The sequence below is a fragment of the Mustela lutreola genome, chromosome 6 (assembly GCF_030435805.1).
Source record: "Mustela lutreola isolate mMusLut2 chromosome 6, mMusLut2.pri, whole genome shotgun sequence".
NCBI lineage: Eukaryota > Metazoa > Chordata > Mammalia > Carnivora > Mustelidae > Mustela > Mustela lutreola.
In genome coordinates this window covers 90,799,761-90,826,803 of record NC_081295.1, presented here as the reverse complement: position 1 = coordinate 90,826,803, position 27,043 = coordinate 90,799,761, and the positions used below count along the sequence as shown (strand labels likewise).

At 53.9% G+C, this 27,043-nt stretch overlaps 2 protein-coding genes across 13 annotated transcripts in view; one reads left to right on the top strand and one right to left on the bottom strand.

Moving 5' to 3' along the window:
- Positions 1–2,911, top strand: part of LRRC73 (leucine rich repeat containing 73) — a 4,221-nt gene extending 1,310 nt beyond the window's left edge. The window contains exons 2-6 of the mRNA XM_059178090.1: positions 484–644; positions 999–1,121; positions 1,513–1,613; positions 1,727–1,949; positions 2,096–2,911. Of these exons, the coding sequence (XP_059034073.1) occupies positions 484–644; positions 999–1,121; positions 1,513–1,613; positions 1,727–1,949; positions 2,096–2,166 (679 nt within the window). The 3' untranslated portion in view covers positions 2,167–2,911. The remainder of the gene's footprint in view (positions 1–483; positions 645–998; positions 1,122–1,512; positions 1,614–1,726; positions 1,950–2,095) is intronic.
- On the bottom strand, positions 2,878–27,043 carry TJAP1 (tight junction associated protein 1). Of its 12 annotated transcripts, none has more exons than XM_059178074.1 (12): positions 26,945–27,043; positions 26,348–26,443; positions 17,134–17,262; positions 10,364–10,461; positions 9,501–9,626; positions 7,863–7,891; positions 6,955–7,116; positions 6,666–6,732; positions 6,389–6,418; positions 5,535–5,642; positions 5,348–5,431; positions 2,878–4,650 (listed from the first exon to the last, which is right to left on the bottom strand). In XM_059178074.1, exons 5-12 carry the CDS (start codon positions 9,597–9,599, stop codon positions 3,556–3,558), a joined length of 1,674 nt encoding a protein of 557 aa, XP_059034057.1. In that variant the 5' UTR covers positions 9,600–9,626; positions 10,364–10,461; positions 17,134–17,262; positions 26,348–26,443; positions 26,945–27,043; the 3' UTR covers positions 2,878–3,555. The 12 variants fall into 12 exon arrangements, with proteins under 12 accessions (XP_059034057.1, XP_059034064.1, XP_059034055.1 ...); XM_059178081.1 differs by having other exon boundaries at positions 9,501–9,623; XM_059178072.1 differs by lacking the exon at positions 17,134–17,262.

Sequence of the window (27,043 nt, the reverse complement as noted above, 5' to 3'; positions counted from 1 at the left end):
ATCCCTCCACCCAGGCCTCCACGACACCTTCCAAGCTTATTATCCCTTACCTCTGGACTGTGCACACACGGCCCCACCCCAAAGGAGATGGGCTACCCTCCCCTTTCTGGCAGGGCACGTGTACCTCCCCATCTAATCACCAGCCTTGACTTCTTGGGGGCAGCCCCTCCCGGCTCAAGAAGGACCTCCCCTGGGGACTAGACCCCTGCCCCTGCACTCTGCCCACTGAAGAGTCCCAATCCACCACTCACACACTTCTGTGCTTTGTCCTGGATCCCAATCCCTGCCCCAGAAAAGAAACCAAATTCCGCCTCCACCTGGGTTTTTGGAATCTAGAATCTTATTTCTCCTTCCTAAGACTTCTCCCAAGTGCTGTGACAAGTGCCCTCCTCATCTCTAGGGCTCACATAAGGGAAGGGGTCCGTCCCCTACAGATAGGGCTGATGACTGCAGTAACCTCTGCTCTCTGGTCTCACCCACCAGCCTGCATGGAAGCCCCCTGACAGATGCAGGACTGGCCTTGCTGAACCCAGCACTGGCCCTCCACCCTGCCCTTGTGGCTCTGGACCTGGGGGACTGCATGCTAGGTGATGAAGCCATCAACCTCATCTGTGGCCTCCTTCCCCCAGATGGAGCCAAGTCAGGTGAGCAAGAGGCCCTTCTGAGGACACGGGCTGCTGTGACCTTGATGAAAAAGCCAGATGCAGAGAGCAGGGGGTGTGACCCAGAGCTGAGGGTTCTGATGGGGTGTATGTGATGTGTGTGTGAGAATATTTATTAGAAGGATGGGGGGCTGAGCAGAATGGAGACTCAGGCATCCAGCCTCTGGTGGGTGGGGGATGCAGGGAAGGCAGGTGTCTCTTGAGGCCCAGGAGCTCTGTGGTGGGGTGGGGTGGGATGGGTCTCAGCCACCAGGGACACCCCAGAGATCCAGGGCAGGGGAGGAGCTTGAAGAGGGCCTGACCTCCATCCTGGCTCCTCACTTTGATGCTGCCCAGGCTTGAAGGAACTGACGCTGAGCGCCAACCCTGGCATCACCCCTAAGGGCTGGAGCCGCCTTGCGATTGCCGTGGCCCATAGCTCCCAGGTCCGCGTCCTCAATCTGGACTACAACCCCCTGGGTGAGGCTCAAGGAAGTCCCCTGTGAGTCTCACCATCCCACCCCCATCCAAGAACTTGGGACCATTGTTTGGCCATGGTAACACCCCTTCCCCCTGGGGGACGGAGAAGGGAGGGAGGATGAGTGAGGTAGTGGAGAAGCCACTTATGTGGAGGACCAGATGACCACCAGGTACATCAAAGTACCCATCACCACCCCTGGGCCTGGCTTTCTTCACCCGTTCACTCCCGAGTCATGGAGCCTCCCTTTTAGCCGCCTACCAAATGTCTGTGCTTGCTGGCCTGGGGTGGGATCTAGGGTCTTTAGGGCACTGGGGAGGCCTCAGGGGAGGAAGGGTTGGCAGGCCCACTCATGACTGCCGGTGACCGTGTGCATGTGTGCTGCCTCCCTAGGTGACCATGTGGCGGGGATGTTGGCTGTAGCTGTGGCCTCCAGCCGCACCTTAGAGGTCCTGGACTTGGAGGGCACAGGGCTTACCAACCAGTCAGCTCAGGTGAGAAGTCTTCATGCTTGGGGTGGGGGGGCTGGGATGGAGGTGCAGGTGAGGCCACATGTCTGTGGACATCCTGAAGTGGTCTGAAAAATCCGCATTCTTCCCCACCTCAGACCCTGCTAGACATGGTAGAAAATTACCCCACGGCTTTGCGGAGCCTTGTGTTGGCTGAGAACAGCATTAGCCCCGAGCTGCAGCAACAGATTTGTGACCTCCTCTCAGAGGGAGAGGAGGAGGAAGAGGTGGCAGGAGGGGCTGGCGACACGCAGGAACAAGAGAGAGGGCGAGAGCCTGCTGCCCAGCAGAGGAGCAGCAGCTCCTGGATGTGCCCCAGTGGTAAGAACCCCCAGGGTCGGGCAGAGCCAGATCCCAAAGAGGCCTAGGCCCAGGGAGAGTGGGTGTGGGAGACCTCAGCCGCGTCCCACCTGTGTCCCTGGTGGAGGGACGAATGGTGGTCTGAACAGCCCTTTGCCTTTCCACAGATCCCAGCTCTCAGATGGTGCTCATGACTTCAGGACTAGGTGATAGTCTGTTGGCTGAAACCGAGATGTGACTCTCTGCTTGGGCTTCTGCGCATCCTTACATGTTGTCTGTGTCCCCAGCACCTTACCCCGGATGTCAGGGTCAGGCCCTAGGGCCTGGGAGGGAGGTGGGGGTGCCGGGGGCTCTGGTAGCTCCCGGCAGCGATGGGAAGCTCTGGAAGCTGACTAAGCAACAGCCTTGGGTGCACGCGAACTCAAGGTGATGTCTCTGGACTTGTTGGCAGCTCTGGCTGCAACCCGCTGGCTCGGAAGAGATTTTATGAACTCTACAACCTGTCGTTCATGGCTGTGGTCCCTGGGGATGGGCAGTAGGAAAGGAATTAGAACCATTGAACACTAGAGGGCAGTACCACCCCACAGTCCAAGCTCCAGGCAGCGTCAACTGGCCCCAAACGTCAACTCGGTCTGGCTCAGGTCTCGGGCTTGTAGCACCTGGGATTCTGGGGTGACACCTTACACCAGCCCCCCCCCCCCAAAGATCATAACTAAGGTAAAAAGCTCACCTCCAGGGCTGGGTTGCATTGAACCCTACCTCGAGGAGATCGGGCCCTGCTGAGGTTACTTGAGGTACAACTTCTCCCGCTGCCTGATGCTCTGTGGCCACAGACACCCCAGGCAGAGCAGCACCGGGGACTCACTAGCAAAGACCAGAGCTTGGCTAGGATTTGGAAAGCTCAAGAGTGGGGGGAAGAATTGCACAAGGAAAACCATTAATAAACAAATTAGGCAGTATCAGTAAAATAGTTTTAATTTTAAAATAGTCATTGATGTGAAAACTTCCCAAAGCTGGGAGTAACAGTCTAGAGCCAAGGTTGGGAGGGGGCCAGGCCTCACCCACAGACCAGCTTGAGGCCCCCAAATCCCTCCCTCTTCTCCCTCCCAGAGAGAGGATGGACACAGCTGAAGCAAGCCCTGAGTGAGTCCTCTCCCTCATCCCCCAAGGACCCCTTGAAGGCAACAGCTTGTGCAGAGAACTTGAGGAGAGGAAAGCAGGCAGAAAATAGAAATTAGAAATTAGAAGTTAATAATCCAAATGACCTTCCCCTCCCACCCTCGGAAAACCAACAAAAAACCATTTGTGGGTACGAAATGGGGATGGGAGATGAACACTGATGTAACAGACCTGTCAGCACCCCAGAACAGCCCAGTTTGGGCTGGCCAGAAGAAAGGTCTAGAGCCCCAGCTGCATGTTACATTTGGAAAGTACATACTCTATGAAGAAAAGGGAAAGGTATGAGGCAAGCTGGGGCCAGTCAATGCAGCTAAAAAGTCCGGTGTGCTCTCCCCCTCTCCTGCACAGGGAGCAGAGTGGTGCTGGCCTGAGGGAGGAGGGCTCTGGGGCAGGGTAGGGGGTCTCCCATGGTCCCAGTGTAGCCATGGTAGGAAAGCAAGCAGGCACCCTAGTTGAGCAGGTTGCCTTGCTCCTGGGCCTGGGTCAGGCTGTCCTTGCGGTGCAGGTGGTGCACCCCCATCCTCTTGGGGCTGCGCTGGGGGCGGCTGGAGTGGGGGAGTGCCCAGGCCCGGCCCTCAGTGTGGGAAGTGACGGGCCCCTCCTCTGTGCCACCATCATTGGGCAGCAGACTCTGACGTTCTTCCTCAGGGCTGATGGGCAGGTTCAGCTCTTCCTCCTCCTCCCTGGAAGGGCCAGGGTCAGCTTCTGTGGGCAGCAAAAGCCCACTCTCACTAGGTGGAGAAGGTGCTGGAACCACCTCATCTCTGTCGGTGGGACTAAGAGCAAAATGGTGCTGCAGGTCAAGGAGCGCATCGCGTCCGAAGGCTGTGCGCTGGGCCACAGCGGCTGGGGGTGGCGTGCGGTCCACAAATGCCCGCTGCCAGCTGGCGAGCAGGTCCTCCTCAGAGCTGGCAGAGCTGGCTGGGGCACTGAGTACTGGGGGAAGAGGGCTGGGCTCATGGTAGGGTGACGCCTGGGCCGAGGCGGGGCTGCTGGGCACTGGGCTGGGGCGGGCCCGCTCACCGCCCTCTTCCACCAGGCTCAAGGAAATGGCCTGGCGTGTAGCGTAAGTGCAGTTGGGCAGGGGGCTGTTGCGGGGGATTCGCACCTTATCCTCAGAGAACTCTATGACCTTGCGGCCAGGATAGAGCGGGTGTGGTGGAGATGGGGTGGGATAGGGACTCAGCTTCTCAAAGGCCGGCAAGGGTGATTCCTCCTCTGGGGAGGCCCCGGCAGTGCCCAGAGAGTGGCATTCTCCATTGGGTTGTGGGGTGGGACTGCCAGGGGCGGGGGGACTGGCAGGTTCACCCAGGCTACCCCCACTCATGTCCACATGCACAAAGACATCCTCAGCCAAGGGGCGCCCGGCACTGCCTGACTGCGCTGAATTGAGCAGGAGAGACTCTGGCTTCTCTAACACTCGGGCGATGACCGATGTGGGGACCACAGCCCCTGGTGCCAGGCTAGGGGCGGGGCCGGGGCTGGCAGCTTCTTGACCACTGTGCAAATGTTTCTGGACCATGTCCTGTAGCTCACAGGGCAGCTGGGGTAAAAGAGCAGAAAAAGGAAAGACACATGAATGCTCCCAACTTCTGAGCAGAAGTAATGGCTACTGCACTGGTCTCACACCAGCCTGGCGCACAGCTTGGCTTCACAGACAAACCGATGCTCCGCAGGGGCGAACGACCTGAAGAGTCAGAGGAACACACCCAGCAGCTGATCCCAGAGCACTAAAGCCCATGATCTCTCCCATGTCCCTTTCCCCCCATCCCAACAGAGGCTTCTGCCCAAACCAGATGGAAGTCTGAGGCACCTGCACTGGCCGGTGGCCTCAAGAACGCCTCCACTCCTTCTATAGACCCTGTGAGCCTTGGGCCTGAGGCTCTAGAGTCTAGAGTTCACCTGCTGCAGTAACACGGTCAGTTCAGCCAAATCCCCTCGATATTCTTATGGTCAACAGCCACCCCCACCTTGGGCATGGGCTCCCAAAAGGGGGCGCCTCTCTCCCTGTGTCTGTTCCAGAAATCCCAGCCAGGCCAGCCCCTGCGCTAGCAATGGTCCCCTGAGCACACATGGAACACCGATCGTGGCAGAGCTGACTGACTCAAGGGGAGACATGCAGGCGAGGGGCAGGCAAAGCAGAAAGGGGGAGAGGAGGCTGGTGGCCTGTGGTATCAAACCCCAAGGGAGAGGCGTCCCGGGGGCGGGGCTTGCAGCGGCGGGGACAACATTCTGCTCACATCAGCGAACTTGTGGTTGCGGAAGTGGGACTTGTTGCACTTAAGGAGCTGCACAGCCAGGTTGCAGTCCAGCCGGTACCGCTCCTGCAGATACAGGTGGGGGTCACCGGCCAGCCCCGTGCCACGCAGTGTGGCCACTCTGGGGCCAACCCAGCCACAGGCGGGGAGAGCCCTCCAGCGCACATACATTGAGCTCCTCCAGTTTGTTGATGGTGTTCTTGGCGTCCAGCAGCTTATTGGTCAGCTCCACGATCTCCCAATCCAGCGTCTTCCTATCCATCTCCGCCTTCTTGATCTGAGGCACAAAACTCATGTGAACCTCGCCCCCCCACCCTAGCTGGCCTCCCTCCCCTCCGCCTCCCCCCCAGCCCAGAGACACAGGAAGCCACAGGTGCTGGGGCAGCCAAGGCGGACGGAATAGACAGACGATGGACAGACAGAACACCAGCCACCTCTCCTGTTCTCCGGGCTGGCTGTGGGGTGGGGGCTTTCTGAACATGACCTGCTGCCACCAGGGCCAAGAACAGAGACCATATAAGAGTTGCCCCTCGAGGGACTCTACACAGGTCAGGCAGCTGGACCTGAGAAGGAGTAAGTGTACAAATCCAGGGGCCGAAGCCTCTATGTGGAGCACTTTCGAGGCTAGACTAGGAAAAGGGAGGAGGGGTGGGGTGGGGTGGCAGCCGGGGGCGCCTGTGAGATTATCTAGTTGAGTCAGGAGGGAGCAGCGGCCTCAGCAGCAGCCCTCTGATCTTCAGTTCAGGGGCTGGAGTGCCCCCCCAACCCCAAATGGCTTGGGCTTGTTGCCACCACAGCTGAGAAGCCGTGAGTGTTTAGCGGTGACATCAGTCAGGACCTCTGCCAGCACCAAGCACTGGCCCGCAGCTGTCCCCCCAGAAGGGAGGCACTGTACTGAGCGGGCCTCACGTAAGGAGGAGGAAGGCAGTGGGCAGAGATAAACGGCCAGGGCCCCAGCAACCCCAGGTCTCAGCTGAGGAGGAGGCCAGGGCAAGGGAGAAAACACACAAACTCAGACGCAACTGCAAAGATCCAGCTGTGGCTAAGAGAGGCCTGATGGGAGAGGGCGGCAGCGGCGGCGGCGGCGCGAGGGGAAGCCAGGAGAGAAGAGAAACAGTGTGAGCACTAAGACAGTCCTGACTCGCACAGCACACTGCGGTCCCCTGCCCGCCCTGTCCCACCCCTTTCCCAAGCCCCAGGGCACAGTGGCACTTCATGGGCAAATCCCAGCCCCCTGCTATGCCATGAGCACAGTGCCAGCCGATGTGCCCCCATGCCCCTCCGCCCCCCGACAGATTACCAGCGTGTGTAGCTTGTCCTCCAATTCCTGGTTGGTCCTCTGAGAAGCCGTGTAGCTGTTCTGAAGCCTGTAGAGGAACACAAGGCAGACCCCTGGGTCGAGATCTACTCTTCAGGCCCTCCTCAACCCCTCCCTGATATGGGATGTGGGGCACATCATTCTCCTCCCAGAGCTTCGGTTTCCCCAAAAGAATCAGATGATCTCTGAGGCCTCTACTGGCTAACCTCCCATGGATGGGGTGGGGTAGGGGGATATATGTGCATGGGCGCCTGGCCCTTCATTTCCACACCTGCGGAACTTGTCCTTAAACTTGTCTAGCTCCTCACGGCTCTGGCCCAGCTCCAGCTCCAAGCAGTCCTGCCCAATCTCCAGCTCGCGCTCCAGGGCCTCAGTGCGCCTGGTGGCCGAAGCCAGGCGCCGACGGAGCTCCTCATTCTCCTGCTGCAAGAGCCTGGCAGGGTGAGGGGTCAAAGGCAGAGGGGAATCAGCATTAAGACAGGCCAGCCCTGGAGCCCCAGGCTGGGCTCAAGAAGCTTAAAGGAGTAGGGATGACACAAGCATAGGCAAAAGGAGGAGTCTTGAGTCTGGGGCAGCATATTCCATAGGCTTGCTAGCCCTGAGAACATAGCCTGGTTGGGGGCAGTGAGGTGGGGAGGGGGGCAGTGGGGAGCAGAGGGCATGGTAGAATCCACCCCCACCTGTGAAGAAGAATGAGAAGACAGAACTGGTGCGGGGGTAAGACTTCCCAGTCTGTCTCTGGTTACAGCCTAAGCCAGCCGGCCACCAAGCCCTCCAGCTCCGATTTCCCCACTGCACAATCAGGCTGCTCCATTATTAATCTCCTGGAAATCCAGCCTAGCACCGCCCTCCTCTCCAAAGGCCTGATGTAGCTGACAGAAAGGGCTGCGGGGAGGCAGCTGGCACAGGAGGACCAGGAGCCGGGGAAGGGCTCTTTGGCAAGAGCAGGACCCTCTGAGCACCTACCTCCTTGGTTCCAGGTTCTCTTGGAGCCCATGGAACAAAAACTCTCTTCAGAAGGAAATATCCACATCAGGCCTCCTCCCAGAATCCCTAAATACCCCACCTAACCTTCACTTCTCCCTAATCCAATGAAAAGCCCGGTGGTACCAACAGCCTTGCCTGGAGCTAAGAAGGAAGTGCTGAGGCAAGGCAGGCTCTTGGGCAGCAGATACTCACTTCATCCTCTCCGCATCAGTCAGGGGTTCCTGGGCACAAAAGAATGGAAACTTGAGGCTCAGCCCTAGACCACTGGCCCACCCTGCTTGCCCACCCTCCAAAAAGCCCTGGAAAGGGCCATGTATAAAGCCTAAGCAAGCTCACAGAAGTGGGCCCTGGAGAGATGGAGGCAATCCAGTAACACCTGGACAAGCCTGGATCACCCTTTCCCACGCTAACCAGAAGGTTTGAGAACCTCTTCCAACATTCACCCTTACCCACACCACTTCCAAACCCTCTTGTAATTCTAGAGCAAGTTGCAAATGAGTCCTGGTACCCATGCTACATCTCCCAGGGATAAAGAGAGCCTCCCAGCTGTTCTCTGGGCTCATAGTGGGGCCCACAGGCATGGCAGAAACCTTCCAGAGAAGTGAAGAAGTAAAACAAGCTACAGTAGGGTTCTGAGCTCTGATAAAGCCCACTTGGCCCCTGGAGGGAAGATGGGGCAGAATCAGGCCCTTCCAGGTCCTCAGAAGGAACCAGAACATGGATGGAGAGCCTCTGGGCTAGTCCTGACTGAGAGCAGTGATGTGTCTTCTCCTTGTCCTGCCTGGAACCTCCTGCCCCATCTTCCCCAAGGCCCCATTCTGGTCATAGCCCAAGAGCCAGAGCTCAGCCAGCCAGAGCAGGGAAACATCAAGAGGCCTGCTCCAAATGGAGGTGACTGCTTCAGAATGCCGATCACAGGCCGGAAAAGAGGTGGGTGGCCTGGACCATGGGCTCTGGAGCCAATGACACCTGCATTTGATCCCATTCTACGACACTCTGCTTGTACTAACCTTGCTAAGCCTTAGTGTCCTCATCTACAAAACCAAGGGAATGCCCACCGGATGGCACCTATCACAGTACCTGACTTTCTTATTCAATGTTCCCTGAACTAAGACTAGGCAAGTCCCAGCATTCCCACCCTGAACTGGACTACAGCAGGCCCTGGTATGCCTGATGCTCCGCGGGGTCGGAGATCTCGGAGCTCTGCAAACATGCACTATGTGTGGCAACAGGGTGGGCACAAGCAGCCGGGCAAACTGACTGCAACACACATTTCCTCCTGAGAGGAAACCAAATGAGGGAGGAGAGCCTGTTTGGAGACTGTTTCACAGTGGCCTGAAGAAGTCCCATGAGAACCTAACACAGCTCCTGGCAGGGAGTATGTCTTTCACAAGTGTTAGCCAGACCAGGCAAAGATGGAGGAAGGGCCAGACTTCTGGGGACAGCATAGATCAGTTGGTCTGGTGGGAAGAAGCCAGGGCACCACCTCAACCTCCTCCAGAGAGTCCCAGCCTCCAGCATGTGAGGACCTCTCCGTCTGGTGGGCTGCCTCTTGTCAGAAGAACAATACTGCCTGAGAGCACTTCTGCTGAGCCACGAAGACTCTGGGATTCCCTGACAAGGAGTCATGTGCTCACAGCTGTCCTGTGAGCCTGCACTGCTCCCTACCAGCAGTGCTGCTGCTAGGAGCCCCCAGGCACGACACAGCAGCACAACCCCCATGCCCCCGCTCCGGGGCCCAGAAGTCCTCTAAGGTGGGAGAAGTCAGTCAGGCACCCAGCCTCAGGGGCCCGCATCTACCAGCCAGGGTAGAAGTAGGCATCTCCTGACCTCCTGCTCCAGCTGGGATCCTGGACTGTCCAGCCGCAACTCCCGGTGCTCAGGGGGTGCCTTGCGGTACGGTTTCTTAGCAGGGGCCGCACTGGTCATTCTTGGATGTGAGGGGTTCTCAACCTGCTGTGGGGAAGCCAGGAAGGAGGAGGCTCAGAGACAAGAGCAAGAGGCCTCTGGCCAAGGACAGTAAATGGAACATACGTAGGAGCCACCCGGCACACAGGCAGGCCTGGGCCATTGCTGGGGACATCAGAAACCTGGACTCTGGTGGATCCGTGCCCACAGGTCAGGGGAGTGCTGGAGGGGACAAGGGCCCAATGCAACCAGACTAGGGAGGCAGAAGGCAGGGCCCATGGCCTAGGCACCAGGAAGAGAGGCTGTGGCCTAGTAGTAAGACAAGGTATCTAAGAGCAACCCTCTGCTCCCCTCCGTGGCCTTACAAAAAGGCCTTAGAGAGAAAACCCATTCCCTCTGCATCAGTTTCATCTACCCTACACTGGGGATAAGGAGAGCACCAATTTCACAGACCTGTTGTGAAGATTACATAAGCCACTAACCAGTTACGTGGCACTTAGGAAATGTTCCACACGTGTGAGCTCAGAAAAACCCCAAAAAACAGACAAATAACCCCATCCCGCCAAATAGCCAGAAAGTAAGGGTTTGAAGATGCTCCCCCAAACCAGGCTCCTCGGAAGGGGGGCATCTCCAAGCTTGAGAGTCCTGGAGGCCAAGACTCTCTGGCCTTCACCACTCTCTCTCTTCACCAGCCCCCCACCACGAGGGGCCACCTGTCTGCCCCTTGGCCTGCCAGCCTCGCCGGAAGGGGACCGAGGCAGGGTGCAGGCCTCCTAGGGACATACCGTCTGATTGTCGGCAGCTCTCTCTGTTCCGCTGTCCTGGAGTTAGCCCTTGGCTCTCTGCATCCCACGGCCCCTCCACTTCCTCTAGCCAACAGCTCCTGAAATTAGAGAAGGGAAGAAAGTGGAAACCAGGTTGTCAGCCACAGGTCTATTGGTGCCCCCGGCCGGCCTACCCAGTCCAGGCCCGGGAAGGCCCCTAGGGAGAGCCAGGCAGAAGCCATGGCCCGGGGATCTGGGGAAAGCAATGGAGGCAGGAGAGGACCAGAGGCACGGGGCTCCTTTCTCCAAGAAAGCACAGTCATAGCCCTAGACGATACACATGCGCATCTTATATGTGCTCGTGGTCTCAACTCACCACATGCCTGATTCTGGAATAGGTCTGGTCCTGTCCTGTCCCTATCCTACCTCACATCTGTCCTGTTCATCTCCCAGGTCTCTCAGAGTCTGGAAATTAAGAGATTTGGGGAACACGGCTTGCAGAAGAGAACACAAGGAAAAAGCCTAGTAGAGACCCACAAGATGCTGGGAAAAGTTCCTGGCCATGTTTCCAGGAGCCCAAATCCTACTTTTGTGTGTAAACGTTGTAAACAGACTTTGCAACAAGGAAAGGGAGACCCAGGAGAGAAAAATCTGAAAAAGCAGCAGTTAGAGCAATGACTGTGCAATCTCAGTAAGGGTGACTATGGCCCACTTCTGTCACTTGCCCCCTCCCAGATCCCTGGCCATGTGTGAATGGCTGTCACAACGGCGGGGAGAGCTATTGGCATCTAGTGGGGAGAAGCCAGGGATGCTGCTGAACCTCCTGCCATGCACCAGACCACGCCGCACAATGAAGAATCATCAGCACACAACGTTGACAACACCCAGGCGGAGGAACTCCCAGGCAGAAAGCGTGAGTCCAGGGATTTGAGACACTGCCCAGTGTCAGAAGCTACGCTGCTTCTGACACACTGTATGGCCCCAGCTCAGTCCCTCACTGGTCCCTCTTTCACACAGAGGTGGCTGGACTGAGTGACCAGTGAGGTCCCCACAGGTTCCCCACAGGTTCCGGCCGCTGAGCTCTGCCCCCACCTGTAATGAGCTGGGCTGCAGCACGGGGGCAGTAGCCACCACAGGGGCCCATGGAGGCAGTAACCTTAGGTGGCCTTCTGGGCATAAACAACCTTCTGCCGCCTCCCGCCGCCATCCTCCTAAATAGAGCTGGGGGCCTAGGGAAGCCTTGCGGGCTAAAGCATGTGTTCCTGCTGTCGGGACATGCCCTGGCCGTGACTCCTGTCACATTCCAAAAGAGCCTGGGGCAGGAAGAACAGTGAGGGGGTAGGGAGGGTGGGGAAGCAGGAGTGGCCTCCCTCCTCTGTCTGGGCAGCCTGGTCTCTGGCTTGGGGTTCTAGGGGGAGCTGGGGTATGGCAGCAGGCACGAGCCGCCAACCTCCACCCCTTTGATGAGGAGGCGGACATGTCCCCACAGGGCACGAGCAGCATGCTGTGTCGAGCTGACTCCCTGCGCAGGAATCCGGGCGGGCCCAAAAGGACAGCACATTCCTAGGGTGTGGGGGAGCAAACAAGTCACCCCCGCAGGTTCCCCGGGGCTACCCCTCCTGCGGGCCCTAGGGTGGGAGCTCCTATAGCCTGGGGGAAGGCCCAGAAAGTTCCAAGCCAGCCTGGATAGCTGGGTGCTAATACTCAGAGGCTGTAAGTGTGGGGTACCTGAGTTAGCAAGGGGAACAGCCAGAAACGCAGAGTAAGAGACACAGGGAGCCCAGAACCTCTACAAAATCCAGGGGTGAGGAGGCTCGAGTTGGGCCTGCTCCCTTCCCCATCTGCTCCCCAAGAAGCTGAGTAGTCCCCTTCTCCCTGCAGGTCACGCTGCGGATCCCCTCGATTCTCAGCCTCTTTTCTTCCTTAGCCCTATTCTTACTAATACCCACTCTGGCTTCTAAGCACCAGGACACTAAATGGGTGGCAGGCAGGCAGGCCAGGAGCACAATGATGTGCTCAGGTACCTGGGGATACTAGCTGAAGGACAGCGGCCTTCACTCCATGCCCCGGGGCCTTAGCTCTACCTGTCACACATCCTGGTCATCTTGATGTCAAGTCTCCACTTCCTGGCCTCACATCATATACTCCCAGGGCTTTCTGCACCTGATAACCTGGCTTGCTGAGGGACAGTGTGGAAGTGGCTGGCAGGGAGATGGGAGGAGTACTGCAAACGCAGACACTCCGGTATGAATGGAGCCAGCAATCGATCCTGGCCAGAGCATACTCTTTCCATACACACCAGAGCCACGAGGAGGGGAGCCACTCCCAACTGGGGAAGCAGAAGGCAAGGCCCACTAGGGAGACAGTCTGTGAGGGAGCCTGCAGTGTCCCTGACACAAGCCCATGAGGGGAGTCTGTCTCATTCTCACTCCCTGCTTCATGTCAATACCAGTACGTGTTGGGGCCCTAGTTCCAACTCCTGAGAAGTGCTAAGTGCCCCCAGATCCAGCCCACGGCTGGGGGATGGGGGGTGTTAGAGCAGGGAGCCAATTCCAGCACTGAATAGGAATGTGATGGGCCTCACAGGCCACTGTCCTTGACTGGAAGCACAGCAGGGCAGGACAGACCCTGGAGGGAGAGCCATGCCAGGGGTACTGGAGAACAAAGCAAGAAGCAGCTGGACACCAGGCCCACAGCCAGGAGAAGATAAAAGGTGAGCTGCAGTGGCGCCTGGGTGGCTCAGTGGGTTAAGCCTCTGCCTTCAGCTCGGGTCGTGATCTCAGGGTCCTGGGATCTAGCCCCACATCGGGCTCTCTGCTCAGTGGGGAGCCTGCTTCCTCTTCTCTCTCTGCCTGCCTCTCTGCCTACTTGTGATCTCTGTCTGTCAAATAAATAAAATCTTAAGAAAAAAAAAAAAAAAGTGAGCTGCAAGATAGCAGAGCAGCCCCATCGGCAAGACCCAGACACCAGCTGTGGCCTCCACTGGCCATATCTCCTTTACCCAAAGATTCCCATGTTGTCTTGGCATGTTTCAGTCCAATCCCCTGTCAAGAAGAGGAAGTCCCCAGGAAAAGCAGCTGAATAACTCAGAATGGGATACAGGCCAGAATAAGCAAGCAAACGGCCTTTGGGGTCCCGGCCTCCATCTGCTGAGCTGGCTCCAGGACACCTCCAAGAAAGTGGTCTTTTGGAAGGTCTAGAAATTGACCAAGAAGAAGCCCACTCCCAACCCTCACCCCACACAACCTGAGCTTCAAGGAACTGGGGGCAGAGGACTCAGGACGTGGAGATACCAGATCACAAGCTAGGTTTGCACTATGAGAACAACTGAGGCTTAGGTGAAAAACTCTGGCTGACCCAGTCTGGTCTGCAGCCCTGCAGGAACTGCTGAGGGAGACACCCAGAGTAGCCTCCAGAAGGGACAGAGGCTCTTCTCGAGGCCCCCGCTCCCAAGCTTTAACTCGCCGGTCCTCCTTGGCATAGCATTCATTCTTCACTCACTCAAAACTCTCCTCAGAGGAGATGTGGGCCCTGCTGGGGCGGAGAGGGGGGTGAGAGCTTCCTAATTGCCATGTTGCAATCTGCCAGTCAGTGCAGGCCGCCTGTTGCCGCCTGCCCTGTATTAAATACCTTCTCCCTGATTACAGCCCAAGGGGCACGATTAGCTGCCTCCAGAGAACAAAGTCTACTTTCATTAGAAATGGGACTCAGCACGCACAGCAGACCTGCACTGTGAACCCACTGCACAGCTGAGCAGAGTGTAGTCAGTGGCAGATATAAGGAAAAATGTGTGCTGGATATGGGGCAGTAGCCTTTAATGAAAGGACCAAAAATTTGCCAAGCATCCCTCTTTACCCAGGAGACAGGACTCACACCTGCTCCTTTTTGTAGATAAGTGCCCGGATGTGACCTGTGGCTGCCACCACAGTCAGCAGTCACCACTGCTAGAGATGGAGCAGGGTAAGGAGAAACCTTCAGAATCCAGATTTTCTCCAAACCATATCCTCACTCCCACTCTCTGCAAATACCCACCGTAGGCGACAGCAAGAAGGTTTAAGCCCAAGAGCCCAGGGCACCCTCTCACTTCCTTCTGCCATCTTTTCTGTAGGTCTTCCCAGGGCAAAGCCAAAAGTACAGGAGAGGAGGGGAGGTCTAAGCGTCCAGCTCTCCCCCTGCGGAAGGAGAAGGGAGTGAAACCAAAATGCGCGTGGCTCTGTGGCTTTTAACACTTTAGTCTGCCCCACGGAGGTCTCCAGGTGCTCAAGTCCCACACCAGGACCTCACTCCATCCTCCCCGGTTCTCCTGCCTTGCCCTAGAGAGCCCGGCTGCCTCCCCTGCTCCCCACATCACCCACACTCTATAAGAAATTATGGCCCCAATAATTCATCTGGGCTCAGGCCATTCTCAAACCTATGACAATGCCTTTCTACTCATAGGTGTCACTGACTCAAGCAAGTGAGAGACCATCAGGGAAGGGCCACAGATCACCACAAAAATCACTACAGCTCTTCATAAGTCACTTGAAGAAAGTCAAACAGAATCACTCATTTAGCAATCGCTATTGCTTTAAGAATGAAAGGAAATCAGCCCTTTTCCAGAACACTCCATTTGTGTTTTATGCTGCCTTAATTCCCCTGTGGAACCCAGCACGATACAAATAAGTAACAAAAATAAACACATGCCCTTCCTAAAGCTGCTCATCAATGGCTAAAACATGAATGTCTGATCACACAGGGCCTAGTGCCTCCTCTGTGGAACTGCCCTCAGCTGTAAGCCCTGGATAGCATCTCTGAACTCCGAAGGCCTGGAGGAAGCTGTGCCTTTGGGGGCCGGGCGTACTCCTGCCATACAAGTCTGGCTGCCTCTCAAGCCTCTGAAATTCAGGGTCTGCATCTGACTGAGGCCAAAGAAACATGAACCATCACCCTGCCAGGGCCAGCCCTGTAGCCAGGCCACCCAGCAGAGGCCCTGGAGATTGCCTGCAAGGAGCGCCCCCCCCCACAATTAATATAGCCCCTCTCTACCTCGAGTGTCAGTCCCCCCCTGCACGGTGAGCCCATTCCACCAAAGCTGGCTGGGTTCAGCCCTCCCCCTCATTGCCCCCCGGGTGCCCCTCCTGCTTGCTGCCAGCCCCCCATTTCCGGCATGCAGCTGTTCCTGAGGTACATGAGCAAAGCCCTCAGCAATCCTGTGCGCGTGGCAGGCAAGCAGCCAGCAGAGCACGGGGTGGGGTTTGGGCAGGCTCTGCTCTGGGCCGATGACTAGGCTGGGAGATGCCAGTCTGTGCCCAGACCAGCCCTGCTGTCCCTCCAGCAGCCATGCCTGCCACCCCTCTAGGCAAGTACCATCTTACTCTTGGGACACGTTGCCTGCGGCCCTGACCTGGCCCCCTGCCTGCTCTAACTGGCACCAACTGACAGGTTTTTAAAAAGTGGGTGGGAATTGTTCTGCCCCAGAGTAAGCCCGAGGACTCTAAACCAGTGCTGGGGACCTTGGAGAGCTCACCTGGCTCCCACCTGAGCAAATACCTCAAGTCTATCCAGCTGGCCTCTCACTCAAGCAACACCTGACAGGAACAAAGGGGCTGAAGACGACTATTGCTGATGATCCAAGCAATCACCCCTAAATAAAGGCAGGGCCCCAAAGTCCCATGCCCTCGCCTAAGGCAAGGTAAGGGGTGGGAGCCAGCTCTCCGCTGTAGGCCCCTCTTGTTTTCCTGGCCAGAGCCCAGACACCAGACACCCCCACCCCTCAGATGGCTCCTCCCGACTCAGGGTCCCTACACACCAGGCAGCCCCTACACCTTCGCACATTTACGCATTCCCACCCCATACAAACAGGAAGCTCCCTGCTTCTCCTTCCTGGCCCAAGGGAAAGAGAGCCCACCCAGAGGGCCTCCGGGTCCCAAGCTGCCCCATACCACACAGACTCCAGAGGCTGGAGCCAGACAGGCTGTCTAAGGAATTACCTTTGCAGAACACCAAGGAGCCCGAGCAATCCACCTTCCTGCTATCCCCAGAGCCCCCTTCTCCTTTCCAACCCTGGAAGGAGCAGGGTATCTGGCAGGAGCTTTATGGCAGGCTCTTCACCAGCTTCCCAGTTTGAAGCCAAGGCCTCTCCCAGGCCCACTGTGGAATCCAAAGCCAGGTCCCGTTTGCTCTGGCGGAGGTGCCCTTCCAGCTCTTCCCGGTTAAAGTCTACCTGAAGCTCTGCAGAGGGAAGGCAGTGGGGGGCCAAAGTCCACCCACTCCACCTACTCGAGCAATGGGTGCCACGAGCTCTATTTCAGGTGACTACCTAGTTCTGGACTCAAGCTTTCAGCTTCACTCTCTGCCCAGGGAGTTTCCCACAGCCGGGCCACAGTTTTCATCAACCCCCCTACCCCCACACACAACCTTAAGGAGAGAGAACCTTGCAGTTGATCCTAAATGATTATCCTGGGTGAGAATAATGGGGACACCATGCAATCTTCCCCACTTGACAAAGGGAAGCAACTATCTAGCCGAGAAGAAAACTTCCCTCCCACTCTGGCTCCATCTGTCTCTGAGCTGTGAAACAGAGCATGGTAACTGCGAGATGTTCTCAAACTCCATAATGCTTAAAGCGGACTGAACAGAAACATGCCCCCCTCACCACCACAGCAAGGAGTCTGGGAAGGTGGAGGGACAGCAGTAAGGACAAGAGACAAGGGGAAGAGGCAGCCAGGCTGGCTGGGGGAGGGTGAGGGGTGACTGAGGCACTGCTTGATGGTACCCCCCAGAGCAGGCTAGCTGGCCCAGGTTAGACTCACAGGGTTAGTGTCTTCTCCCCCACCAGCCAGCTCTCCTGGTTAGCACGGTTAGCGACAGACTCATGGCAGACGCCCTCCAGGCACTCCATATAAACAGACAGCTTGGTTGAGAGCAGCCCAACTCCGGAGCTGCAAAGAGAGAGCAGAAGGAATGCCAAGCTGCAAGATGCCTGAGGGTACACGCTGCGCTCTTCTGACAGGGCAAGCTCCTCCAGACTTACCACTAGACCCTGGGGGGCCTTCTCCCATCCAAAAATCATGCCAGGCAGAAGTGCAGCATGCCCCCTTGCCAGCCAGTGAGTCCAGCTGGCTGACCCCAGGTGACAGAGCTCTCTGATAGGTCAAGCCGAGGAGAGGAGAGCTGAGGTGGAAGTGGGCACTGCTGCCAGGGGGCAGCTCCCCAGTCTTGCCTTCTCCCTGGACATGGCTGCCAGGCTGCACCATAGCTCCGAAAGCGGAGTTGTCGGAACAAAGTTGGCCACGGCTGCCGCTGCCACCCATTCCAGGGCTGCGCCAGCAGAGCCCACCCTGCCACCTCCCGCGGGCTCCGAGGCAAGGGGTCGGGAGAGGACTGGCACAGGGATCAGAGGCTGCAACAAGAAGCGCATGGAAGGCACCACACAATGGGGCAGTGTGTGACCAGGCCCAAAGCTGGGCCAGCCTTAGGACAGGCCAGGGGATGGCACTTCCCAGGGAGCTGGCCCTAGAGGAGTCCAGAGAGCAAGGATAAAGGCCATGCTGCAGCCAGGCTCCTCACACTCCCAACAGCAACCATTCCACCCACTCAGAAGGAGCAGTGCCCAGAGACTAGTGTTCCCATCACAGCAAGCCCAAGAACAGGAGAAAAATCTCTCCAGAAGCCTCCAGAACCACCCAAGTGAAGTAACCCACTCTGGCTTAGAGATCACAAGGGAAATGGAGCCATAGTAGTAAGGTCCCAGAAAACCCACAAAATGTGACCCCTGGAGCGGCAGGAGAGGAGAGCACAGCAAATGCAGCAGCAAATACTGAGCAAATACTGCTTGTGCTCACAGAGGAGGGCTGCATGTTGGCAAGGAAAAAACAGAAGGATTCCCCTTCTGTCTGGAAAGCCCTGTGGATGACATGACTCAGGGTAGAGGGAAAACAGCGACCTGACACCACAGAGGGGCCTGGCCCTTCTCCCAAGCCTAGGTTAATCATTCCCAACTGCCTACTCCCAGGGCTCCCTGTAATACTCTGACAACAACCGCAGAGCCCAAGAGACCAAGGCCTGACCCCAGAGAGGGAGATAATCACCGAGGAGAGAACATCTCTTCCTATAGCTCTGACCTCTTCCCTAGACTGCTAAGAATGCATGCCCATTGACAGGCTCCCTTCAGAATTCTCACTAACAAATAAAACCAAAAAACACCGGCTGGGTCTGGTTTGCTTTCAAAACAGAGCAGCAAGTAACCTAGGTAATCCAAGGTTTCAGAAAGCAGGAACTGTCTCTATGTTGAGAAATCAGGTAAGTTTACTCTTTTCCTGGCCTCAGAGCACAGAAGCACGGAGGGAAGAAATGCATGTGAGACGGAAGCGATGGTGCCCACACCATGTTTAGAACCATCCCGATTCCCACTCAGGGCACTCCTGGGGGGTGACCTCATTGCAGCATAAAAAACCACCCCTCAGAGACAACCAGCATGACTGCTGTGGCAAGAACCTCTAGTAAAGACTCTCCATCCCTCCCAAGAAGCCAGGCCCGGAGGAAGCCCCTTAGTTGGGAAGGAAGCTCCAACAGGGGCTACTCAACCCCAGGGAAGTGTTAGATGAGCAGAGCAAGTTGAAGAACAACATGTACTACTACTGAGTTGTGTTTATTTTACAAGAGATACATGAGGAGGAATGTCTAGAAGCAACACGAAAATGATTAGAAGGAAACAGGAGAGCTCTCTGTCTTTGGGAAAGGAGTTTAGACAGGGGCAGTGGGGGAAGAAAGGGAGGGTCTTTTTACTTTTCCTTTTGCATGTTTCTGTATGGCAGGCATTTTATGCAAGGACACATATTATGCTTATGATGAAAACAGAATTCCTGGACAAATGGGACAAAAGCCCTCCATCCACGCTGTGCTTTACCATCCCAGAAGTGCTTTCCCTTCCACTGTATGTCCTTTGATCCTTGTAGCCTAGTAAGGCCCACAGAACAGGTGGTGTTCTCCCATTCTGAAGGGACAGAGAAGACAAGTGATTTGCCCAAGACCACAGACAGAACTGGGGTAGAAGCCTCCTCTAGGGAGCAACAGGAAAGTCCTAATGATTCTGCCCTGATGTAAAGCCCTCTGAGGCTTCTAGACTGAAGTCCCCCCGGGCTTACCTGGGAAGGTGCAGAGGCCTGTTTAGTACCCCAAATGATAAACCCTACTATCCTACTGTTAGCTGAAAGAAGCACACAGTGAAGCCAGCACAGCCTAGACTGTCTTCCTGGTCCCTGCCCTCAGGGAGAACCCACCACCACACACACACAGTTCACAGGAAAAGCATAGAGCTCTTCACAAATGGAAGGCCATGTCCTTCCCAGCTTCTAAAGGTCACCTCGCAGAGAGCTGGCACTTATGAGACAGTAACTAACAAAGAGGTCCCACTCTCACACTCATGGTCATCCAGGAAGGCTCAGCCCCTTTGAAGCCTAAACATACACAGCACAACCCAGTCCTGCTGCCTCACCCCAATCTCCTCTCCAACTGGCTGAACATAAGAAGCAGCTTACCAGCCCTGCCAAGACGCCACCGGCAAAGATATGCCACATTGCAACGTGCACTCCCACACTGAGGGACAAGGGGCAGAGCCCAGGGAAAACGCCATCATGTCACTCTCAGCTACTGGTCTCGTCCTTTTGACTCATGTAGGCATTAACAAGGTTGTAGTAGGCCCTGGCTGTGAGCAGAAGCCCACCCAGACAATGAGCACTACGGCCAGGAAAGCAAGCAGGTTATGGAGCAATCAGAGGAACTTAGTAACAAAGACGATGCCAGCAGCCAGACTTGTTAAAAGATGGTGATTGGCAAAAAATACACTGGTGTGAGATTCACCTCTGCTTTTAACCTCTTCTGCTGGCTTAGGGATGTGTTACTAGAACATATGAAAGCTAAAGAGGGAAACCGCTGAGCCAAGTACCTGGAAGATCACTGAACCGCATTAACTCCACAATAATTAGTAATGCTACTGCTAATCCTATCACCTTTTGTTTATGCAGGACCTTGTTTCCTAAGAGTTCAAAGGAGAGAACCTATCTGCTTTCCTTTCAAGAAGGACCGGTCTGGGTCACACAGTAAGCGGGAATTGCTCAGCACCTACCATGGAGGGCCTCTAAGAAGCTTCCAGAAATAAAAGATCTTGCCGGAAGTTGCGGGGAGGGGAAGACAGGTTAATAGCCACTTGCATTACAGTTTGGTACATGCTTTGAGAGCCCAGAGGAGAAGCGGCGGGCTGGGGCAGGGGTTCAAGGACCAGACAAGAAGGCTGCCCTCTGAAAAACTCAAACATATCTTCCTCATCTGGACTATAAACTCAAACTGGAGCACCAGCTGGCATTATATAATTAAGAAGTCTAGACTTCTGGAAACACATTCCTTGGGTGTTTGTTGGGAACTGGTGCCCTAAGAACCACCCCCATCAATTACACTAAAAACAAAAAGGCAAAGAAGGGACAGTGAACTCCCAGCTACCAGCCCTATTTCTGGGGAGTAGCTGTGTTAGGCCTGGTTCTGCAACAGAAGATCATGAAAGCCCTAAGAAAACTAGGGCCAAGAAGTCTGGCTTCCTGAATGCTTAGATATGTTCTATCAGCTTCATCCAACAGTTTTCAATCCATAAAACACCAGGGAACATGAATCCTCAAACACCCCACTCAGTCATCCATAGCCTGAACTACATTACAAATCTACCACCTACCCACCCCCATCTCTACCCACCAAGGTCACCACCATCCTCACATAAAGGGGATCCATCAAAGGAGTCACTGCAACACAAAAGAAGGGGCAAAACATCAACTATTCTGCACTGATGATGTCCCTAGCCTCAGCCTTTATATTGCTTTGCTATGCTATAGAGAGACTCCCAATTTTACTTCCACCTCAAAAATGCTCCTGGCAGAAATCGAAAGTGTTATTCTAGCTTGAATAAAATAAAGTCTTTTCTTACCCATTGTGTTTTCCAAAATGGAATTCATTTACTAAACAAATATTAACTGAGTATCCTTCGTATGACAGGCACCATGCTACACGCCATGAACTCATTATCTCTAATGCTTGATACTCCTACAAAAAAGATAATGGGACCCTCACTGTACAGCCACAAGACCAAGAGTCCTACTTAAGCCAGTTGTCCAAAGTCACGCTGTTGTTTTAAGTCGCAGAATCAAGATTTCAACCAGGTCAGCCTCACTCCAAAATCAGACTCTATCACACGGCTCACCTCACTCCCAACTCCCCACCCCTTCACCCTCATCCCATGATCAGGGAGGGTCTCTCCTCTACAGAGAGTCAGCTAAATGAAAGAGGCCAACAAGTAAACAGAGAAATCACCATACAATATGATAAATGCCAAAAACACAACGTGCTATGGGTGCCAAGAGGAAGAAAGGAAAGTGGGGAAGACTTCTCATGGGAGGTAACAGACCAGTGGGGTCCTAGGGGACAAGCAGAGTTTCAGAGAAGGGGGCAACCACGAAGAGTAAAATGCACAAGCAAAGAAGAAAGTAAATGGATGGCCGCAGCATGTTCAGAAGCAGTGAGAAATTCAGGAGCAATGAAGAACAGGGCAGATAAAGTGGGTGACAACAACTCAGACTAGAGGGTTGAGCTGGGACCAATCGGTAAACAACCTTTCTGCACTCTGAGCTAGAGCGTGGACTGTGTCCTGAACAAGGGAGAAACCATGGCATTTTTATGGGAAGAGACAGTGTTTTTCATTGGAAGACATTTCTCACAACAGCTTGCGAGACAGACTGGAGAGGGGAGAGACTGCCCATCACATTTCATGCATTCTATATACCGCACCGCATCACAAAGTGCCGAGTCAGTGCCTTGTACTATCCCAAAGGGTAGAATACAATAATGACTCAGACATGGTCCCTATTGTCAGGGCACTAACAGTCTTGGGACAGTCAGACAAGTAAACAGACAACTACAATGCAGCCTAAGTGTCAACACAGAGGCACAAAGGAAAGGCACAAAAGGAGTGGGGAACCCCAATTAAGGGACATTTAAACCAAGACCTAAAGGACAAAGCAGGGGGGGTTCCTGGCTGGCTCAGGCTCAGTTGGTAGAGTCCGACTTCATCTTGGGGTTGTAGTTCAAGCCCCATGTTGGGTGTAGAGATTACTTAAAGTCTTTACAACAAATAAATAAATAAATAAATAAAGGACAAAGAGGTAGGTTAGAGTGGAGGGGGCGTAGAAATTACTTAAAGATAAAGTCTTTACAATAAATAAATAAAGGACAAAGAGGTAGGTTAGAGCGGAGGGGGCAGCGCATTCCAAACAGCAGGGCCAGCAAGCTCAAAGGCCCAGAAGCTAGACAGGATAAGTTCACAGAGCTGCTAATCCACAGGGCGCCTCAGTGGCTCAGTTGGTTGGGCAGCTGCTTTTGGCTCAGGTCATGATCCTGCCGTCCTGGGATGGAGCCTAACGTCGGGCTCCCTGCTCAGTGGGGTAGTCTGCTTCTCCCTTTCCCTAAGACCCTTCCCTCACTTGTGCTCTCTCACTCACTCTTTCTCTTTCAAATAAATAAATAAAATCTAAAAAAAAAAAAAAAAAGAAAAAGAAGAGGCTGAATCCCGGTGAGAAATGAAGGCCGGGTTTACCCAGAGGTCCTTGACGCTTAGAATATGGTGGTGAGGAAAAGGTGAAGGGATTAGATGCAAAGAATACTCTCGAATAAGAGGTGTTAAGAGAAGAAATGGACTTTGAGAACAACAAAACCAGAACAGTAAAGGCAGGGAACTGACTCCAAATCCATCAGCCGTCACCCTGCAGCTCAAGCTTTTGCTAAGAAGAGACCTGAATTCAGTAAGTCTGATGACTTCTACCAAAACACAAAGGTGTACTTCACGGAGAATACACGTTTCAGCACGCTGACTGCAGCACAAATCGAGATAAAGGATGTCATCCGGACAAAGGAGGCTCCTGGCTTAATGGTGGAGGGGAAAAGACACTGATAGATACTAACTTTCAAAATTTCACGTGCCACAACAAGTAGACAAAGGTCATTCGAGGGCTGACTGGGAATTCCCAGAAAAAGCCTTAAATCCTGAGCCCCCCATTCCCCAGAAATCTGCTCAGACATCAGGCGCGTGCCTACTCTGATGGCAAGGTAGAGTCATTTACTAAAGAAAAATATGGGCCCTGCGGGCATGTTAAACAGACAGGACGTGACTCAGAAGCAGGGGAAGAGTGATCCTTAAGTGCAGGGCAAGGAAAGCCTGTCAATCAAAAGTCTGCCCCAAGGCTGCGCGTGGGATTCCTGGCTGGCTAAAGACAAAGAGAATGGCCAGCAAGCACTTGCAAAGCTCCAAGCCAGGACTGTCCTTGACCACAGGAGCTGTTTTCCACTTTCCCCTCAAGCTGGTGGGGCTGACACTGGTTAAAACGCCACCTGTTTTGTTTTTTGTGTGTAGTTTGCTACCTGCTCTTTTTAAAATAAAGATGCCATCAAGATTGTCTATGAATTTAACCCTGTGGCTACTTCAGCGGCTCCTGTCAGTAATGAAAGTCAGAAATGAGCCTTTTATTTACGTCTTCATTAATACACCCCCCCCTTTAAGGTAAGCTAAGAGTAGATTCTCGTTGTCAGCCTGCTCACCCAACCCAGGTCCAAGGTTTTCTAAAGGGCAATCACCAGGCTGAATCATGGAGAGTCCAGATTTGGCTAAGAGGGCAGTGGGCTCCCTCCCACAGTCCCTGTACCAGTTTTTATATCTGAGAAGGAGAGAGCTGTGGTGAAGAGCTCAGGTCCTAAAACATATTTTTAAATAAATCAAAAAAGTTTACTACAATCTAACCATTATGACAAACAAATAAGAGATATAAATTGCCACTAGTCATATTTAGTAAAGAGTTATTTTCATACCAAATAAAAAAAAAAAAAAAAAGAAGGATGCTCAATTGCTGAAGCCAGATAATCTGGGTTCAAATCTCAGCTCTGCCCCTTACTAGCTGGATGACCTTGAGCAAATTAACCACTCTGTTCTCTACTCATCTGTAAAATGGAGACAATGAAAGTATTGCTTCGTAGGTTTGTTATAAAAATTAAATCAGTTAATACATTTAAGGCACTTACAACAGTGCCAGACACACAGAAGATGCTCATTGCGCACTTCTCTTGTTAAAGCTCAACTGCAACGGCAACTCTAAAACCTCACAACTTCAAAAAGGAAATCATGGGCATTTTAACATCACTTTAAATAGTTTAATGAAGATGTTTTCACTACATGCAAAATCCACATTATTCAAAACCTGTGCTGCATCTCTCTAACAACAAGACAGAAGCTCAAACCAGTACAGGGCCGCCAGAGACACCTACTACAATGATGAAGTCAGTGCTGAGATCTGACCAGCACAATAACAACAAATACATATTAAGTGTCAGTCACTGTTCTAAACACATTTATTTAACCCTCACAACAACCTTATGAGATGGGTACTCTTACCATAAGAAAGCTAAGGCAAAAAGAGCTGTACAATTTCTAAAGGTCACAGAGCTACAAATGGCAAAGCCAGAATTTGTACAAAGAATTCTGGCTCCAGAGTCATTATTTTCTGTGTGCCCCCCACACTCTCCTGGCTGATCACAACTCTAAGGGGGGAGTCCACAAACTATCTTCAGAAAGAGAAAACTCCCAATCTTCCAGAGTCACAGCTAAGTAACATCAGCTTTTCTGATACCTGAAGGTATTGAAGCTGGCCTAGTGAGAGTGATTTGGTCTGTCTATAGCAAGCCTTTTGGAGGGGGGTGGCACAGGCAGGGAGCAGGAATAGTTCGTGCGGAGTCCTAGAACAAACTAGACCTCCCAATCCAATCATGCAGAAATGTCAGTCATGAAATGAGCTTCTGTAAAAAGTCTGTACCCAACTATGGCTTGGTCATAACCACAGGGCATCAAAGGAAGTGAGGACCATATTCACCACACTTTGTGGCTCCAGACCCCTTCTCTTTTCTCTAACCCTAAATCCACTGTATCTTTTTTTTTTTTTTTTTTTAAGATTTTACTTATTTATTTGACAGAGAGAGAGATCACAAGTAGGCAGAGAGGCAGTCAGAGAGAGAGGGGGAAGCAGGCTCCCTGTTGAGCAGAGAAACTCATGCTGGTCTCGATCCCAGGACCCTGATATCATGACCTAAGCCAAAGGCAGAGGCTTAATCCACTGAGTCACCCAGGCACCCCATAAATCCACTATCTCCTAAGCCATGTTTAGTTTGGCTAGTGAAACTGTTTTTAAATGTGGTTCGAAGGGGAGAATACAAAGGAAGAGAAGAAAGCTATTAGAAAAATTCTACAATCCTTTCTTTCCATCACCACACTGATCCAGACCGTAAAGCAGTTCCCAAGTATCAGGGATCTCAGGGACAGAGGGTGATACAATAAACATTCCCAGAGCCTTACACGAGTCAATGCAACTGATACCTTACTGTAAACTGCTCTGGGTTTCTTCCCGATAACCTCAGCCTGCTTTTCCTCCTCTACTGACTCCACCTACCCACCAAAGCACAACCCCAAAGAAAAACTAATGAGCCCTTCTTACCAAAAGAAAGCTCAAAAGAAGCACACCTGCTGCAAGAGTGAATTCAGGAGTTGGTGATAGCACGATCAGACTTTTTCTGACTCCCCCTGTTCCAACCCTCACTCACAAATCTCTACTTCAGGTAGGATGCCAAACTGAAGATGGGGAGACCAAAAAAGATACAGTGAACATGTAGGAAACTGCTTGTGGCAGGGATGTTAAAGCACTTTTGGCCTCATCTCTAGGCCCCTGACCGTGTTCACTTGTACAGGTAAAGACACACAAGGCTCAATGCTACACCCAATTCTCAAAAATCAGTGTGTAATCTAAGCAGAACACTAACTTAGGAACCACAGGCAAAGGGCAACCTCTATAGATGAAAGCCCTTTTCAGATTAAATGTTTTTCAGTATCACTCTGAGCCTATGCATCCTGCTGCAGGGAGCATGCCAGCCTGTCATTGGAGGCCACCTTACCCGCTCTGGGGTTGAGCTCGGGCAAGTCGCTACCTCTTCTTCTTTCCAAGCAGGTATTGTGATTTCTTCCAGTCCCTGGGGCCCCTGAGTCTTCAGCTGAAATTGGGGCAGATGCTATAGGAACTCTGGAAAGGCTGATCTAAGTCTGCAGAAGGGTCATCTGACGCTTTAGTTCCCTCCATACCGCACCTGCCCAGCATCCTCCAGGTCTCGTTTCTCTTCCCCTCTTCCCCACTATCCTCCAACACGTGAGAGACCTCTTTCCTACTGGCCCAGTACAGTCGGGCCTCGGCCACAAACTCCAGGGTTCTTGACTCTTCGGTTTAGAAATTCTCCTCCAATTCGCGACTGCTTCCCTAGGGCCTGTACACCTACTTGTGCATCCCCCGCCCCGGGCCCCTCCCCCAGGGCCGCCGCGGGATCCTAGGCCCCCTCCTCTCCGCCCCATCTCCCTCTTTTTTTTTTTTTCTTCTTCCAGCATCCCATTTCCTCTTCTTAACCCCGAAGCTAGTCCCTCCTCCGCCCCTACTCCGCGATACTGTCCCCACGATCCTCCCCAACTCTAGCCTCCCGGCCGACTACAATCCCACAACAAACTTTCCGCCGCTGCCCGCTGCCTTCACGCCGCCATCTTGCCGCGGGGCAGGCCGGGTAGTGGCCGCGGCCGCGGGAATCCCCACGCACCGGGCGCTTCGC

What these genes read in the sequence shown, in the direction of transcription:
- TJAP1 (XM_059178074.1), bottom strand. Translation starts at nt 9,599, where the DNA reads ATGACCAGTGCGGCCCCTGCTAAGAAACCGTACCGCAAGGCACCCCCT. An exon ending in ACAAACTGGAGGAGCTCAAT is followed by an intron (nt 5,432 to 5,534) that starts GTATGTGCGCTG and finishes CTGTATCTGCAG; the next exon opens with GAGCGGTACCGGCTGGACTG. An exon ending in GCAACCACAAGTTCGCTGAT is followed by an intron (nt 4,651 to 5,347) that starts GTGAGCAGAATG and finishes CTTTTACCCCAG; the next exon opens with CTGCCCTGTGAGCTACAGGA.